Source organism: Halichoerus grypus, chromosome 1 (genome assembly GCF_964656455.1).
Source record: "Halichoerus grypus chromosome 1, mHalGry1.hap1.1, whole genome shotgun sequence".
Classification (NCBI taxonomy): Eukaryota; Metazoa; Chordata; class Mammalia; order Carnivora; family Phocidae; genus Halichoerus; species Halichoerus grypus.
The window spans coordinates 69,419,169-69,437,284 of record NC_135712.1 but is presented as its reverse complement, the minus strand read 5'-3'; the positions used below and the strand labels follow the sequence as shown (position 1 = coordinate 69,437,284).

The 18,116-nt window shown below is 37.3% G+C and overlaps 1 protein-coding gene across 1 annotated transcript in view; it reads left to right on the top strand.

Moving 5' to 3' along the window:
- Positions 1–17,906, top strand: part of OSBPL11 (oxysterol binding protein like 11) — a 99,398-nt gene extending 81,492 nt beyond the window's left edge. Inside the window, exons 11-13 of the mRNA XM_036113593.2 lie at positions 2,580–2,762; positions 12,439–12,592; positions 16,224–17,906. Of these exons, the coding sequence (XP_035969486.1) occupies positions 2,580–2,762; positions 12,439–12,592; positions 16,224–16,289 (403 nt within the window). The 3' untranslated portion in view covers positions 16,290–17,906. The remainder of the gene's footprint in view (positions 1–2,579; positions 2,763–12,438; positions 12,593–16,223) is intronic.
- Positions 17,907–18,116: the final 210 nt, after the last annotated feature.

The following is an 18,116-nucleotide window of genomic DNA, read 5'->3' as shown; positions in this document are numbered from 1 at the left end:
ATTGGCTTCTTTTCCCCCTTCATACCCTTTACCTATCCACAGGACACACTCATTTGATTTTTCTGTCACTTAGAAGTACTTACCTTTTCTCTAACATAGTCTCTGTCTTTCCTTTGCATCCACATATACACTCTTTCCATAACTCTTGACGGATACTGTTAGCTGACTCTAAACTTTCCACATTTTTCCATATTGATCTCTCCTAAGACCAGTGGTTTCATCTAATTTCTCATTTAAAAGATTCCTATTAGAAACAGACTTTTCCATTTTTGATATCTTTTCTTTTTTGATTTTACAGAATGTTATAATGAAGGCTTTCTTTCATGCCTTTATCAATGGCTGTGCCTCCCTCCTCAGACAGCCTAGTTTTTTACTGCTATCTGCAGTCAGAGCAGACACATGATCTGCTGTCTGCATTTGATATAAATATATTATCTTTCACTTGTCTTCCCTTACTCCCTCATTTTCCACAACTCTCTCTGCTGCAGCCAGGTGAGCCTACTTATTCCTCAGGTCCATGTCTATCTCCTGGTCCCATTTTCCACACTCACTTTAGGATGATGATGATTTTATAAAGTCATCCTAAAGCGAGGTGTGAATTATCAATATAGATAAATAGATGCAGCACTCTATCTATCTATCTATCCAGTGGTATGATATTAAGATTATGTGAACTGTGTGCCAAGTGACACACTTTCCTGCATACTGGCGGTACGGTATAGAAAGACTACCTCTGCCTTCAAGAAGCTTTCCATGTAGTATTAGAGTCCAGCACCCTATCTTTGGAAACCATTTGTAAGGCTTTTAGGAAAAATGTCATATATAACAGTTAAAAACAGTCTATTATTATAATGATCATAGCAGTGGAAAAGGGATTAGATAATGATTATACCTGAAAAGAAAATTTAATTCCAACTCAGGTTAAAGTAAAAAAAAGAAACATGATGCTCAACATATTTCTCATTGTCTGATAAAGGAAGCCTATCGCTTTTTCAAGAGAGACAAACTGTTTTCCTGGTATTAAAATTTAAAGGGATTTGTTGCAGGTATCCTTATGTAGTGGCATTTAGAAACATAAATAGGCAAGAAACCCTTCAGAGTGGAATTATTTAAGTTCCTATGCTTTGAAGTATAACTGAGTTCCCATCTGTACTATAGTCAAGCAGACTTGTAGCCATGGTGTTCTTTGTGTCCAGTGAGCTGTCATTACACATAACTTTTGGTTTTGGATGTTTGGTTTGCTTTTGGATTCCAAATCCCTCTTACCTCAATCTCCAAAATCTGGTTCATAGATCATTTACTTATTGGCCCCTGTATCTCTGCCTTGAGTTCTGAGTTTACAGACCTTTAATTAACTTCTCCTGATTGATAACGATGGATAGGCTCCCTAAATTTCACTGTGTCTTTCCGGTTCCTAGGCCCTTGGCTTACACCTGACAAATACTGCTTAGGCTTCCTGTAGCCTGAACCACTGGGCTTTGGTCGGATTGCCTTTGGAATCCGGATAAACCACAATCACTGGCGCACTGATTAGACCCTAACATTTGCCCACTATTCTCTAAGTTCTGGACCTCTATCTTATCTGACCCTGTTGTTATTTATGTTCTATGGTGAACACAAAATGCTTCATTAAAAATAATTAGACCTGGGGGCACCTGGCTGGCTCAGTTGGTTAAGTGGCTGCCTTCAGCTCAGGTCATGATCCTGGAGTCCCGGGATCGAGCCCCACATTGGGCTCCCTGCTCAGCAGGGAGTCTGCTTCTCCCTTTGACCCTCCCCCCTCTTGTGCTCTCTCTCACTTTCTCTCTCTCAAATAAATAAATAAAATCTTAAAAAAAAAAAATTAGACCTGTTTATTCCGATCTTCATTTGAGCTGTATCCTGTCTGTTGATAAACTAGTCAGATAACTTACTCTTCATTAAACTTTCAACAACAGTAGTGTTTGAGTTCTCTTGCAGTTCTGTGTTGATGATGATAATTTTTGTATACCGGTACTCTTTTAATTTTTCTATCTTGGCAAGAGAATATTAAATTTTTTTATTTTTTTTTTCAATTTTTCTACCTCTTACTGGTTTAGCTGGTTTCTATATTTAATTTAAGATTAGGCTTATGTGATTTTGTACAGAATCGATATGTCCAGAACTTCAAATATAGGGACTCCAAACTTTTAAGTAAATAGGACTAGTTTTTTTAAAAACGTTAAATTGTAATGTAACATTTTAAAACTGTAATACAAAAGAAATGTTAATATTTTTCATATTTCTATTTAGTTTTAATATTATAGTTTTGTTTGGAGCAAGCATTTAAAGATCACACTTTGTGATCATTTATGGTAACTTAGTCTCTAGTTTGAGTCCCAGTATTCTTTCTAAAAGATTAAAGTTGACGTTATTTGAAAAAATTACCTAATAAGCTGTCATGGGATTTACAGAGTCTGACTTTGGCACTGACAAATTCAAGTGAGCTATATAACCAATTTAAACAGAATTCAGAAAGTATGTTTTTAGGTTTCAGAATACTAAGAAACAAGCCTAATTTCACTTATTAGAGCATATTTTTATTTCTTACCTGCTTCTAGGGTTACAGGTGAAGTAAAGCACAACATCACCAATACTGTGGTATGCAGAGTGCAAGGCGAATGGAATAGTGTTCTTGAGTTCACTTACAGCAACGGAGAGACAAAGTATGTGGACCTGACTAAATTGGCAGTAACAAAGAAAAGAGTAAGACCTCTGGAGAAGCAAGATCCATTTGAATCCAGGTATGTCACCCTCACACCCATCCAGGAAAGAGTCTGAAGCTCTGGATCTTAATCTAAGTCTTTTCACTAGTTTCAGCCTTGGGCAAGTCACTTCACCAGTTTGCAGTCAAAGGATTACTAATCCTTATCATAAAAACTCTTACAAATTATTAACAAAAAGATGCCTCAACAGAAAAATGGGCAAAGAACATAAAGAGGCAGTTCAAAAGTAGAAAAAAAGTGCCCACTAAGAATGAAAAATTATTCAATGTAATTAGAATTCAAAGAAATATAAATTAAACAATAAATTAGTTTTTAAAATAATACCTCTTTTGAGAAAACATGAGCAAATAGGCATTTTCATACTGCTGGTTAGAAGATAAATTGGTACAACCTCACTAGAGGGTATTTTGGCAATTTATGAAGTTTCCTAGATGTGTTCATAGTGGTTGCTTCGAGAGAGGAGTACTGGGATCTAGGATAGGAAAGAGACTTAACCTTTCAGAGAGTCCTTCCCACCCCTTTTTAAAAGATTTATTTATTTGAGAGAGAGAGAGAACAAGCAGAGAGGAAGGACAGAGAGAGGGGGAGAAGCAGACTCCCCGCTAAGCAGGGAGCCTGACATGGGACTTGATCCCAGGACTCTGGGATCATGACCTGCGCTAAAGGCAGACGCTTAACTGACTGAGTCACCCAGGTGCCCCATAGAATCCCCTTTGAACTGTTTAAATTTTATATCTTGTGGAAGTATTGCTGTATCAATTTAAAAAAGAAAAAGGGAAATAAAAGGAAGCATTAAACATCTTAAGATATAAATAGAACTAAACCATTTATAATTGTATGTGTAAAGGAATTAAATACCCATTAACCAAAGACTCAGATTACATCAAGAAACAAAACAGTAGTGATTGGGGAGAAGTTTTCTTCTAGGGATTTATCTGAAAGGAGATGTTCTTTTATTTTAATTCCAGTATAGTTAACATAGAACGTGAGATTAGTTTTGGGTGTCCAATACAGTGATTCAAAAGGAGAGGTTCTTAAGGTTTGGTCTGTGGACCCCCAGCTGTCCTTGAGATTTTCAGGAGGTTTGCAAGTTCAATTTTATTTTCATAATAATGCTAAGATGTTATTTGCTCTTTCACTCTGTTGGCACTTGCATTGGTGGCCCATAAGCAGTGGTGGGTAGCACTGCTGGTCTCAGCACTAATCAAGGCAGTGACATACAACTGTACAGTCATTGTAGTCTTCACTGCCCATGTACTTGCATTTTTTTAAGATGCCAGGTTTTTTTGTTTTTAATGTCCTTTGAAAAGCAGTACCGGGGCACCTGGATGGCATAGTTGAGCCTCCAATTCTTGGTTTTGGCTCAGGTCATGATCTCAGGATCGTGAGACTGAGCCCAGTGTTGGGCTGGGCTGGCACTTGGCATGGAGTCTGCTTGAGATTCTCTCTCCCTCTCCCTCTGCCCCACCCACTCATGCTCGTGCACGCTCGCTTGCTCTCAATAAAAAATCTTAAAAAGGAAAAAAAATGAGTACAGATTGTTAGTTTTATTAAATCTGTACAATTGAGTACCCATCTTTTTAATATTCTACATGACAGATTGGTAGTACACATAAAGCACCAGTGGTAGATACTGAGAAGTATGGTGGTTATCTGGAGGAAAAGCACTTGTGCAGTTGTTGGAGTTACAAGCTGAACTAATTGCTCTTTTCATAAACAATATTTCTGCTTAAAAGAATGATTGGCGGGGCACCTGGGTGGCTCAGTCAGTTAAGCGTCTGCCTTGGGCTCAGGTCATGATCCCAGGGTCCTGGAATGGAGCCCCACGTCAGACTCCCTGCTCAGTGGGGAGCCTGCTTCTCCATCTGCCACTTCCCCTGCTTATGTTCTCTCTCTCTCTTTCAGATAAATAAAAACTTAAAAAAAATTTTTTTTAATTAAAAAAAATGATTGGCAAACCATGACTTCTAATTTCAGTATTGGGCAGACATTTTTCTTATAAATGAATGACATGAGCATGACACTTCAAGGAAAACAATTGACAGTATTTTTTGCTAATAATAAAATTTAAATGGAAACAATGTAGGATTGACCTAAATGTGAAACCTGAAACCATAGAAATCCTAGAAGAGAGAGCACAGGCAGTAATTTCTCTGACATCAGCTATAGCAACATTTTTCTAGATATGTCTCCTGAGGTCAGGGAAATAAATGCAAAAATAGACTATTGGGACTACATCAAAATAAAAAAAGTTTCTGCACAACAAAACTAAAAGGCAACCTACAGAATGGGAGAAGATATTTGCAAACGACATTTCCGATAAAGGGTTAGTATCCAAAATATATAAAGAACTGATAAAACAACAAGTGTTGGTGAGGATGTGAAGAAAAAGACACCCTCTTACACTGTTGGTGGGAATGCAAACTGGTGCAGCCACTTTGGAAAACAGTATGGAGGTTCCTCAAAAAATTAAAAATAGAACTATCCTATGATCCAGTAATTGCACTACTGGTTATTTACCCCAAAATACAAAAACACTAATTCAAAGGGATACATGCCCCTGTATGTTTATAGCAGCATTATTTATAATAGCCAAACTATGGAAGCAGCCCAAGTGTCCATCAATAGATGGATGGATAAAGAAGATGTGGTACAGACACAGACACACACACACACACACACACACACACACACACACACACACACACACACAGGAATAGTACTCAGCCATAAAAAAGAATGAAATGTTGCCATTTGCAATGACATGGATGGAACTGGAGATTATAATGCTAAGCTAAATAAGTCAGAGAAAGACAAGTACCATATGATCTCATTTATATGTGGAATTTAACAAACAAAACACATGGAGAGAGAGAAAAAGAGAAGCAAACCACAAAACAGACTCTTAACTATAGAAAACAAACTGATGGTTCCCAGAGGGGGAGGTGGTGAGGGTTGGGAGAAATAGAGGATGGGGATTAAAGAGTAAACTTACCATGATGAAAAAATAAATAAAGTGAAAAAAAGTTTTAAAAATAAAAAGAAGGGAGAGAAAATGGAAAGTAAATAAATAAATAGATGGAAACAACTTAAGTGTCTTAAGATGAATGGATAAGAAAATGTAGTATATAGGGTGCCTGGCTGGCTGAGTTGGAAGAGCATGCGACTCTTGATCTTGGGGTTATAAGTTTGAGCCCCATGTGTGGGGTCAAGGTAACTAAAAAAATTTTTTTTAACTTAGAAAAAAGTTGTAGTATATATATACAATAGAATTATATTCAACCGTAAAAAAGAAGGAAATCCTGCCATTTGTGACATGGATGGACCTTGAGGGTATTATGCTAAATGAAATAAGTCAGAAAGACAAATACTGTATGATCTTACTTATATGTACAATCTAGGCAAAATAAAAACCTCATGGAAAATAGATCAGATTTGAGGTTACCAGAGTTGGGGGTTGGGGAGTAGAAGAATTGGATAAGGGTGATCAAAAGGTACAAACTTCTAGTTGTAAGATAAACAAGTACTAGGGGATGTAATGTACAATATGATGACTACAGTTAACATTGCTGGTGGTATATTTGAAAGTTGTTAAAAGAGTAGATCCTAGGAACTCTAATCACAAGGGAGAAAAAACTTTTTTCTTTTGTATTTATATGTAATGATGGCTGTTAACTAAACTCAGTGTGGTAGCTATTTCACAGTATATGTAAGTCAAGTTATTATGCTGTACATCTTAAACTTACATAACAGTGCTGTATGTCAATTGTATCTCAGTTAAATTGGAAAAACTTTAAGCTCAAGGCAAAAATCAGGATTTTGGAAAACTTGTATCTGCTACCTGAGTGTGAAAGCTTCCCAAGTAAAGGGTTTTCTGATGAAATTGGTGGTGATAGTAATGAATGTGATTTTTTTTATATTACATAATAAAATGTCAACATCTGAAAGATCATTTTTCAAGTGAACAATGTGTGATATTACAAAATCATTCAAGATCCATTCAAAAATCCAGTCAAGATGAATGGATAAAGAAGATGTGATATATATAATGGAATATTACTCAGCCATCAAAAAAATGAAATCTTGCCATTTGCAATGATGTGGATAGAACTAGAGTGTATTACGCTAAGTGAAATAAGTCAGTCAGAGAAAGACAGATCCCATATGATCTCACTCATGTGGAATTTTTTTTTTTTTAAGATTTTATTTATTTGACAGAGAGACACACAGTGAGAGAGGAACACAAGCAAGGGGGGTGGGAGAGGGAAAAGCAGGCTTCCTGCCGAGCAGGGAGCCCGATACGGGCCTTGATCCCAGGACCCTGGGATCATGACCTGAGCCTAAGGCAGATGATTAACGACTGAGCCACGCAGGCGCCCCTCATATGTGGAATTTAAGAAAGAAAACAGATGAACATATGGGAAGGGGAAAAAGAAAAAAAAGGAGAGAGGGAAACATGCCATAAGAGACTCTTAAAGATACAGAACAAACTGAGGGTTGATAGAGGAAGGTTGGTGGGGGGTGAGCTAGATGGGTGATGGGTATTAAGGAGGGCATTTGTTATAATGAGCACTGGGTATTGTATTTAAGTGATGAATCACTGAATTCTACTCCAGAAACCAATATTGCACTGTGTGTTAACTACCTAAAATTTAAATTAAAAAAAAAAAACCCAGTCAAGATGCCAGTTAGACAATGAATCTCCATGTAGTACAGTATAAAAAAATTCATTGACATCTTTCGGTTTCCACACTGCAGGCAGCCTTTAAAAAACTACCACTTGGGGCTCCTGGGTGTCTCAGTTGGTTAAGTGTCCCAACTCGTGGTTTCGGCTCAGGTCACTATCTCAGGGTCATGAGATCGAGTCCCACATTGGGTTCTGCACAGCACAGATCCTGCTTAAGAGGCTCTAAATAAATAAATAAATAAATAAATAAATAAGAATAAAAAACTACCACCTGCTGAATTTAATATAATACCAAAGAATTGAATTACTTGAAAAATATGTTAAAATATTCTCTTTTCCAACTATGTATCTGTGTGAGGCCAGATTTTCTTAAGATTTATTTTTTTTTTTTAGAGAGAGTGTGCCACCAGTTTTGCCATTTATTCTCTGTGGATTTCCTTCGTCTATGTTATTCTTCTTTTTTTCCTAAAGATTTTATTTATTTATTTTAGAGAGAGAGTGCACGTGAGGTGGGGGAAGGGACAGAGGGAGAGGGAGAGAGAGGATCTCAAGCAGACACTGAGCACAGAGCCTGATGTGGGGCTTGATCCCAGGACCCTGAGATCATGACCTGAGCAGAAACCAAGAGTCGGCCACTTATCCCACTGAGCCACCCAGGTATCCCTAGACTTTCTTTATATAATTTAATTAAAACAATATATCAGAACAGATTGAATGTAGAAACAGTTATAAGAATCCAGCTGCTATTAAAGCAGACAAATGTTTAAGAGATACTGTTGTATTCTCTTTGCTAAAATTTTATTAAGGATTTTTTATGTCTACATTCATGGGGGATATTGGTCTGTTGTTTTCTTTGAGGGAGTTTTTAACTACAATTCAATATCTTTATAGGGATATTGAGGTTGTCTTTATTCTTGAGTGAAGGTTGGTAGTTTGTGTCTTTTAAGGAATTGATTCATCTAGGTTGTCAAATTTATTGACGTATAGTTTATAATATTCCCTTTCCTTTTAATGTGTGTAGGATCTGTAGTGATATCCCCACTTTCATTCTCTATGTTGGTAATATTTTCTCTTCCTGATCAATGGGATTAAAGGTTTTTATTAAGGATTAAAGGATTATTAATTTTACTCAAAGAACCAGCTTTTTGTTTCACTGCTTTTTGTCTATATTTCTATTTTGTTATTCATTGATTTCTGCTCTTTTTGTAATTTCCTCTTTTACGCTTACTTGGTACATCATTTGCTCTTCCTTTTTCTAGTTTCTTAAAAGGGAAGCTTAGGTCAGGGATCAGCGAACTTTTCTATAAAAGGCCAGAGAGTAAGTATTTTAGGCCTATTAGGCCAGATAGTCTCTACCACAACTACTCAGCTCTGCCACTGAAGCATGAAAGCAGCCACAGATAATGAAAGGATAGATAGATACCACTATGTTACAGTAAAAATTTATTCACAAAAATGGACACCCAACCATAGTTTGACCCCTCATTAGGCTGATTTTTCTTCTTTCCTGCTATAAATATTTAATATATTTCTAAGTCTGCTTTATCTATATCTCACAACTTTAGAACTTTTGATACGTGTTTTTTTATTTTCCTTGTGATTTCTTTTTGGACTCATGAAGTTATTTAGTAATGTATTATTTAATTTCCAAATATTTGGAAATTTTCCAGTCATCTTCCCATTATTCATTTTTAATTTAACTTAATTTTGGCCAAAGGATATACTTGGTATGGTTTCAGTCCTTCAAATTTATTGAGATTTGTTTTATGACCCTGAATACATTCTGTCTTGGGAAATGTTTCATGTGCACTTGACAAGAATGTGTATTCTGTTGATGTTAGGTGACGGTATTCTATAAATATCAATTAGCTCAAGTGGGTTCATAGTATTTTTCTAGTACTCTGTGTTGTTACTAATTTTCTGTGTACTTGTTCCATTAGTTGAGATCAGTTACTGAAATTACCAATGTAACTGCATATTTCTCTTTGTAGTTCTCTAAGTTTTCATGTTATTTGAAGCTCTGTATTAGGGACATACACATTTGGGATTGTATGTCCTCTTGATACACTGAACCCTGATCATTATAAAATGACCTTCTTTATACCTCGCGATAGTTCTTGCTTTGAATTCTACTTTAATACTAAAATTGCCACTTAAAAACTTTATCAAGATGTATTTTACATATTATAAAACTCACCTGTTTCAAGTGTATAATTCAGTAATTTTTAGCAACTTTCTTGAGCAGTGCAGTCATCACCATAAATCAGTTTCACAATCTTTATCCTCCCATACGATCCTCATTCCCATTTACAGCTAATGTCCATTCCATTCCTATCCCTAGTCTCAGGGAACCTACTTTTTGCCTATAAATTTGCCTTTTCTGGACACTTCAGATAAATGGAATCATATAATATGTTATCGATATCTTGTGCCTGGCTTCTTTCACTTAGCATAATGTTTTTGAGGTTCATCTATGATATAATATGTATCGATAGTTCATTTTTTATATTGCTCAATAGTATTCCATTGTATGGAACCACATTTTGTCTATCCATTCACCAGTTGATGGACATTGCCAGTTTTGGACTATGATGATTAATACCACTATGAACATTATCGTTTGGGTGGATATGTTTTCATTTCTCTGGGTAAATATCTGAAATTGTAATTGCTGGGTTGTCTGGAGGTTTTACATTTAACTTTTCAGGAAACTGCCAAACTATTTTCCTAAATGGCTACACCATTTTACTTTCCTGCCAGCAATGTGTAAGTGTTCCAGTTCTCCACGTCCTTATCAACATTTGTTATTGCCTACCTTATACCCATTATACCCCTTCTAGTTCATATGAAATAGTCTTATTATGGTTTTAATTCACATATTCCAAATGACTAATGATGTTGAACATATTTTCAAGTGCTAATTAATTACCCATTTGTTTATCCTCTTTGGTGAAATGTGTGATTTTCTTCTTCTTGGGTTGCAGTTCTTCGTGAATTCTGAATACAAATCCTTTATTGGATGTGTGTTTTGCAAATATTTTCTCCTTGTCTGTTGCCCATTTTTAAATTTTCGTAGTGGGTTTTTTTCAGTATAGGTTTTTATTTTGTTGAGATGAGATTATCGATGTTTTCTTTTATGGATTATGGTTTTGGTGTTGTACCTAAGAAATCTTTGCCTAACCCAGACTCAAAAGATTTTCTCCTATGTGTTCTTGTAAAAGTTTTCATATATGGTAAGGGTCTGAGGTCCTCTTTTTGCTTGTAGATATCCATTTGTCCCAGCACCATTTGTTCAACAGGCTGTTCTTTCTCCCAAAGAGTTGTCTTGGCAGTTTTCTTTTGCTTGGAGTTAGTTGAGCTTTCCTCCTCCTGCTGTGCCTATAAACTCTAGCCAGTGAGTCGGAGCACCCATAGGAATCCCCTCATTTATTTCCCTACTCTCAGGAATCACTGTCTTGTGCTGCCTTTTGCTCAGCATCTGCAGGCGCCATTGTTTCAATATATTTTGCTGGTTTCCTAGCTGATTAAGGGCAGAAGGGTTAAGTCTGGTCCCCATTATGTTGTCATGTGCAGAAGTAGAAGTTGTCTCTCTTACCTTTCAGCTTTTAAAAAATTTATTTATCTTTTTGCTTATTATTTCCTGAGTTTCTTAAAAATCTTTCTATTACTTGGTAAAATACAAATTATTTATCCTTTCTGATGGTTGAGTAATATTCCATTGTATATATGGACCACATCTTCTTTATCCATTTGTCTGTTGAAGGGCATCTCGGCTCCTTCCACAGTTTAGCTATTGTGGACATTGCTGCTATGAACATTGGGGTGCAGGTGCCTCTTTTCACTACATCTGTGTCTTTGGGGTAAATGCCCAGTAGTGCAATTGCTGGGTCATAGGGTAGCTCTATTTTTAACTTTTTGAGGAACCTCCACACTTTTCCAAAGTGGCTATACCAACTTGCATTCCCACCAACAGTGTAAGAGGGTTCCCCTTTTGAACTGGAGGAGATTATGCTAAGTGAAATAAGTGAAGCAGAGAAAGTCAATTGTATGTTTTCACTTACTTGTGGAACATAAGGAATAGCATGGAGGACATTAGGAGAAGGAAGGGAAAAATGAAGGTGGGGGGGAATCAGAAGGGGAGACAAACCATGAGAGACTATGGACTCTGGGAAAAAAACTGAGGGTTTTAGAGGGGAGCGGAGTAGGGGGATGGGTTTTAGGGAGGGCACATAGTGCATGGAGCCCTGGGTGTTATACGCAATGAATCATGGAACACTACATCAGAAACTAATGATGTAAATGTATGGTGATTAACATAACATAATAAAATAGAAAAAAATGCAAAAAAAAAAAACAACTAATGATGTACTGTATGGTGACTAACATAACATAATAAAAACATACAAATTATTATTATGTTTAGAAGATTTTATTTATTTATTTGACAGCGAGAGAGGGAACACAAGCAGGGGGAGTGATGGAGGGAGAAGCAGGCTTCCTGCAGAGCACGGAGCCCGATGCGGGGCCAATCCCAGGACCCTGGGATCATGACCTGAGCCGAAGGCAGATGCTTAACGACTGAGCCACCCAGGCGCCCCAGAAATACAAATTATTTTTAATTTGAAAAGAAAAAGCAGAAGCAACAGCATCTTGGACATTAATATCAGCACCATAATATTCCGTGTTCTTGTAATTCATAAACATAAAATCATATATCTGATTCAGGAAACATAATTTTTTAAAATTAACTGTTAATTTCAAGGGTATCAGTTCTATTTAATTATCTTTTTTAAAAGAATGCTTGTGGGTTGCCTGGGTGGGCTCAGTCGGTTAAGTGTCTGCCTTACATGATCCCAGGGTCCTGGGATCGAGTCCCACATCGGGCTCCTTGCTCAGCAGGGGTCAGTTTCTCCCTCTCCCTCTGTGTGCTCTCTCAAGTAAATAAATAAAATCTTAAAAAAAAAAAAAAAAGAATGCTTGTAAGATTTGTGGTTTTTCTAATTATAGGCGATTGTGGAAAAATGTGACAGACTCTCTGAGGGAATCTGAAATTGATAAAGCCACGGAGCATAAACGCACCCTGGAAGAACGCCAGAGGACTGAAGAAAGGCATCGAACTGAAACAGGCACACCGTGGAAAACCAAATATTTTATTAAAGAGGTTTGTCCTACATGTCTTCAGACTAAAACTCATTATCTACTTAGTGAGAACTTTAGCTTACTAGGCTTTATTGAATTGTTATCACTTACACATCTTTATTTCTGAAACTAGTCCAGCTTAACCATGAGCTTTTTCATGAGCTTTTCACAATTTGCCAAAGTAAAATAGTTTAGTAGCAGTTCAGATGAAGTAGATTTTAGGATTAAATTGGTCAGAAACAAAAATGCTCTAACAATCTCCAATCACAGTAATAGATTATACAATTTATAATTTATTACCTTTTGAACCACACTGAAACTCTGTGTTCACTTCCAGAGACCACCTTTTAGAGGGAGACATGAGAAACTTAATTAGCTACACAGTGGGTAGTGAAGTGGCTAGAATCTTTACAATGTTTAAGGAAAAAAGAATAAAGTGGGGTGTTTTGCCTTGAAAACCGAAAATTAGGACCATTTGTTGTAACCTTCTTCAGATATGTGTATGCTTTATCATGTAGAAATTTTTTATCAGTTTGTATAGCAGTCCTGAGGTAGGTCCATCCTACCGGGAATTTTGAGCTTAGCATAGGAAGGAATTGTACAACAATCAAAAATATCCAATAATAATAAGGGAGTACATTTTATAGTAATGCATCATTAGTCCTTTATGAGACCATGGCTTATGTGGAAGACTTTGATGCACTGATTTTGCAGCTGGACTAAATAATTTCTGGAGTCTTATCTAAATTTAAAAATTTTTGTTTTGTTTATTACTTTCTGGTAGAACTCAGAGTAAGGTGAATAGCGGACCAGAGCTGATACCAAGAAAAGTTTTCTTGTCATGGGTGCCTGGCTGGTTCAGTCAGAAGAGCATGCAACCCTTGATCTTGGGGTTGTGAATTCCAGCCCACATTGGGTGGAGAGATTACTTAAAGAGAAAAAAAGGAGGGGGGTGCTCCTGGGTGGCTCAGGTCATGGTCCCAGGGTCCTGGGATGGAGTCCTGCATTGGGCTCCCTACTCAGTGGCTAGTCTGCTTCCCCCCTGCCCCTCCCCGCCCGCCCCTAACCCCGCCCACCCCCCCTGCTGATGCTAGCTCTTTTCTCTCTCTAAAAATAAATAAATAAAATCTTTTAAAAAAGAGAAAAGAAGGGGCACTTGGGTGGCTCAGTCGTTAAGCACCTGCCTTGGGCTCAGGTCGTGATCCCGGAGTCCTGGGATCAAGCCCTGCATCGGGCTCCCTGCTGGGTGGAGAGCCTGCTTCTCCCTCTCCCATTCCTCCTGCTTGTGTTCCCTCTCTCTGTGTCTCTCTCTCTGTCAAACAAACAAACAAACAAACAAACAAACAAATAGAAAAGAAAAAGAAGAAAAGTTTTCTTGTCGATAGCCAAGTCTGAAGAAGCGCACTGAATTTTAATATTGGTCCATCAGGAAGGAATTTGAAAAAGTAATTTGATCTTGATTTTTGCATAGTTATTAACCCTAAAAATCCATAGTTTATTATAGTAGCTTCATTACCTTCATTTTTCTAATCATTGAGTATCTATTAAAAATACTGGCCATTTTCATGGATCGAAATAATAAAGGGAAAAGTACATATCTACTCTTTTATCTGAAAAAATAAAACTTTGTAGTTATTATTCAAAGTTATAGTCTGGTAACTTTGGATTTTTTTCATTTCAAAGAAAGCAGATATACCAGGAGTAGATTCTAGGAGGAGAATTTCTAAGGGAGGAGCTCTGTAAATCATTAAAAGTGAACTCTCTGGGGGTCAAGAGCAGGGGCTATAATGGCTAAAAGATATAGGGGCGCCTGGCTAGCTCAGTCAGTAGAGCATGCAACTCTTGATCTCGGGGTTGTGAGTTTGAGGCCTACGATGGGTGTAGAGATTCCTTAAAAATAAAATCTTAAAAAGGTACAATTAGGGGCGCCTGGGTGGCTCAGTTGGTTAAGTGACTGCCTTCGGCTCAGGTCATGATCCTGGAGTCCCAGGATCGAGTCCCGCATCGGGCTCCCTGCTCGGCAGGGAGTCTGCTTCTCCCTCTGACCCTCCTCCCTCTCATGCTCTCTGTCTCTCATTCTCTGTCTCTCAAATAAATAAATAAAATCTAAAAAAAATAAAATAAAATAAAAAGTACAATTAATGAAATTTTTAAAGATAGGCACCCTGATTCTTGCTAATAACATGACATGTAAAATTGCTACTTGTCATTTATTCTTGGACAGATATTATTAAGAGCCACTACCAGTCTAGCATTCAGTGATGTGATTAGGTGACATCTTTTTCAAAGAACAGTACTATAGGAGTTGAGAATTATCAACCAGGTGAAAAACAACCTAATGGTTGCTATTATTTTTTTAAAGATTTTATTTATTTGAGAGAGGGAGCGAGCATGGGGGGAGCAGCAGACTCCCCACTGAGCAGGGAGCCTAACATGGGGCTCGATCCCAGGACCCGAGATCATGACCTGAGCCGAAGGCATACAACTTAACTGACTGAGTCACCCAGGCGCCCCTAATGGTTGCTATTATTAAAGAAAAATTAGTTTGATACTTATTAAAAACATCAAGGAAATCTTCATTCAGGACTATTGTAAGAGGGATTGAACTCAACTCCAAGTACAGGGACAAGTGGAAATGTGAGGGAGTGGGTGGAAAAGAGAATCTTGGTTAGATATTAAGGATGGGGGTGGGGAGGGAGGAACTTGATTAGATACCAAGGGTGGGAGAAGAGGAGTTTCAGAATCAAGGATTTGGGGTGGGGGTGGTTCTTGGTAAACTGGCTTATCAGAATTCTTTGCTAAAATTGGGCTCAGTAGGCCATGGATGAGGTCTAGTCAAGAAGAGTGCTCAAAGTAGTCCAACTAAAACGCAGTCAAGGAGAGAATGAGTCCTTGTCATTAGGAGCCAAGTAATTACCGGCCTTAAGTCATTTTAGGAACAAGATAAAATATATATGTATAAATTTTTAAGAATATTTTTAAATACAAATAAATTGAAGGAACTATGCATTAAGGACGGGTTGAGATCTGACTGACTTCACCTAGTCTATGAACACTGCATTCCAATCTGTGTCAAGTCCTGCGCCCCAGTATGTGGCTTCATGTGTTTCTTTCCTCACTTGGTCTTCCCCTGTTTCTAGTTCATTCTCTGACTCTAACCTTATCTCCTTGCAGTATCCTTCTGTTCACAGGAGCCAGGGAAAACTAATGGGAGTAGCGTCAGGGAAGAACTAGAACACAGTACTCAGATACCAGAGATGCCAGTTGAGGTGGTGAGAACAGCTAGTACCTTGATGACCATTTCTTTGTGCTCCGCCTGCTTGGTGCCCATCATGCTGTGGGTGAGGCCAGTCTGCAGTGTCTTGGCAAAACTGGCAGAATTGCTACCAATGACTTCTGCAAATAAAGTGATCATTGGGCATCAACTAGGTGCCCCCAGACCAGAACTTCTCCCCTAATCCTAGCTAAACCACCAGCATTACTTAATGTCTTAAGCACAGAGATTTTTTTTTTTTTTTTCTGTCACAGAAATTCTTGTTTTTAAATGTGAGAGTAGAATTCCATCTCAGTGAAGGTGTTGCTTCTAGTTTTGGTTACCAATTGTGAAAATACTAGAGGAATCGTTCTTTAATTTACTTTTCTACTTGTTTCAGGGAGACAGCTGGGTTTACCATAAACCCCTTTGGAAAATAATTCCAACAGCACAACCAGCAGAGTGATACACACTAAGACTCGACCAAATGAACTTCTTGCTCTGTTTACCCTAAACCCTCCCAGAACGGAGTCATTGCACTGAGTGACCTGCTTCCTGATTGCACAGACTGAATCTAGCTAAACACGAATGTACCTATTAAGGCACCATAGAACTGCAGCAAGACCAAAGTGTTGAAGAAGCACGATGGGCCTCTCACCAACCTGTTCCTGTGACACGAGCAATATCATCTGAAAACCTTTCACGGGAATTATTAGATGATTAATCTTTTATCCAGTCCCTGCTCCTAAGGTTAAGTTTGAATCCCCTGTTTTTGCATGGGGGCAGCAGATACACACAACAGTGAGAACTCAGTGATTTTGATTTCTTTACAGTGAAAAGTGAAGTCTGTTTCAGAGTCTGTGCTTTGCTTTCTGTCAGTAACTGAAGTATTCACTACTCTTACAAACAAACTAAGAGGAGGAGGACGATGACCCAGAAGTGGATTCAGCCATTGTGCCTGAAATCAGTGTTAAAAAAAAATCAACCAGGTTGTAGTAACAAGGCATTCTGTTCCTTCAACGAGACTGTGTGCCTGTGTCTGAGGAGCTTCTCCATTATCCACCTCTGTTGGAACTCTCTTTTAAAAAGTATATTTATAAATTGATTAGAATTATAACCATGGAGAATTTTTTCTTCTGAGCATTTTAATATACTTGAAAACAACATTGACTTGAAAAATTTCAGAACATTTTTCAATACATAGTTTTATTAAATACTACACTCGAGAGACAATTTTTTTAAATGTGTTCATGTCAATATGATGAGATTTGGGCCTTTCTCAAGAACTGAGGCATTAAAAAACATAGCAGACATTAAAGAATAAAACTGTTACTTTTTTCCTTACCTTTTTTTCACTTGTAGGTTAATATCCAGTATTATGTGCTATCCCTCTGGATAAGTATGCTTCATCTTACCTCTGTTCACTCAAATTTAAAACAACTATTCATATTTGTCAGTAATTCAGAAGTTATGTATGTGGCTGAGTACATGTATGGTATGGTTCTCTTTTCAAGGAAACTCAGATGCTGAAGAAAGAATAAGAAATAAAAAGTTATCAGGAAGTTGTATTCAGGTACAAATCTTTTTTTTTTTAAATAAGTATTTTATTGAGTTTGAAGAATTGCTGGCAATTAAAAGGATAGTGCTAATTATGGCTTTCATCATTCATTCAAGTATTTATTGAGCACCTACTTATGGTGCTCAACACTTGTTACTGCAAGCTACCTTAATTTTCCAAGAGTGGTGCCTTACTCTGTTTCTTCTGATGTGGTCTTCCAATCAGTGTGTGTAACATACCTGTTATTCATCAGCCATGTAGGTGGCTGTATCTCTTGCATCATCATAAGAAGTTTAAGCTTTGTGCTCTGATAAATTGTGTTTTATTGAAGGGGTTAATAGGATGAAAACAGCAAAACAATTTTTTCAAGAAACTGTAAATTATAAGAAAATAACTGGTTTATGTACAACCATTTTAATGATTCCCTTGTTCATTTTTGCTGTGAAATGCACTGAAAAAATCTCAAAATGAGTTATAGTTCATGTGTTGGGAAGATTGACAAATAATAAAACTAGAGAACAATAATGCCTTTGTCTGTTCTATGAATGGAGACAAATAGAAAGGTTATATTTAGTAGAGTTAGCACCTTGTTCATTTGAGAGGGATGTTGATTTTTCTCTTTACATTCTTACTTTCATGAATCTCCTAGAGAGAAAAGGAAGTAAATTCAGTAAGAGTTTTTAAAAACTAAAATGTTTAAATATACTGGAAATAGAGCAAGAATGTAAAATTAAA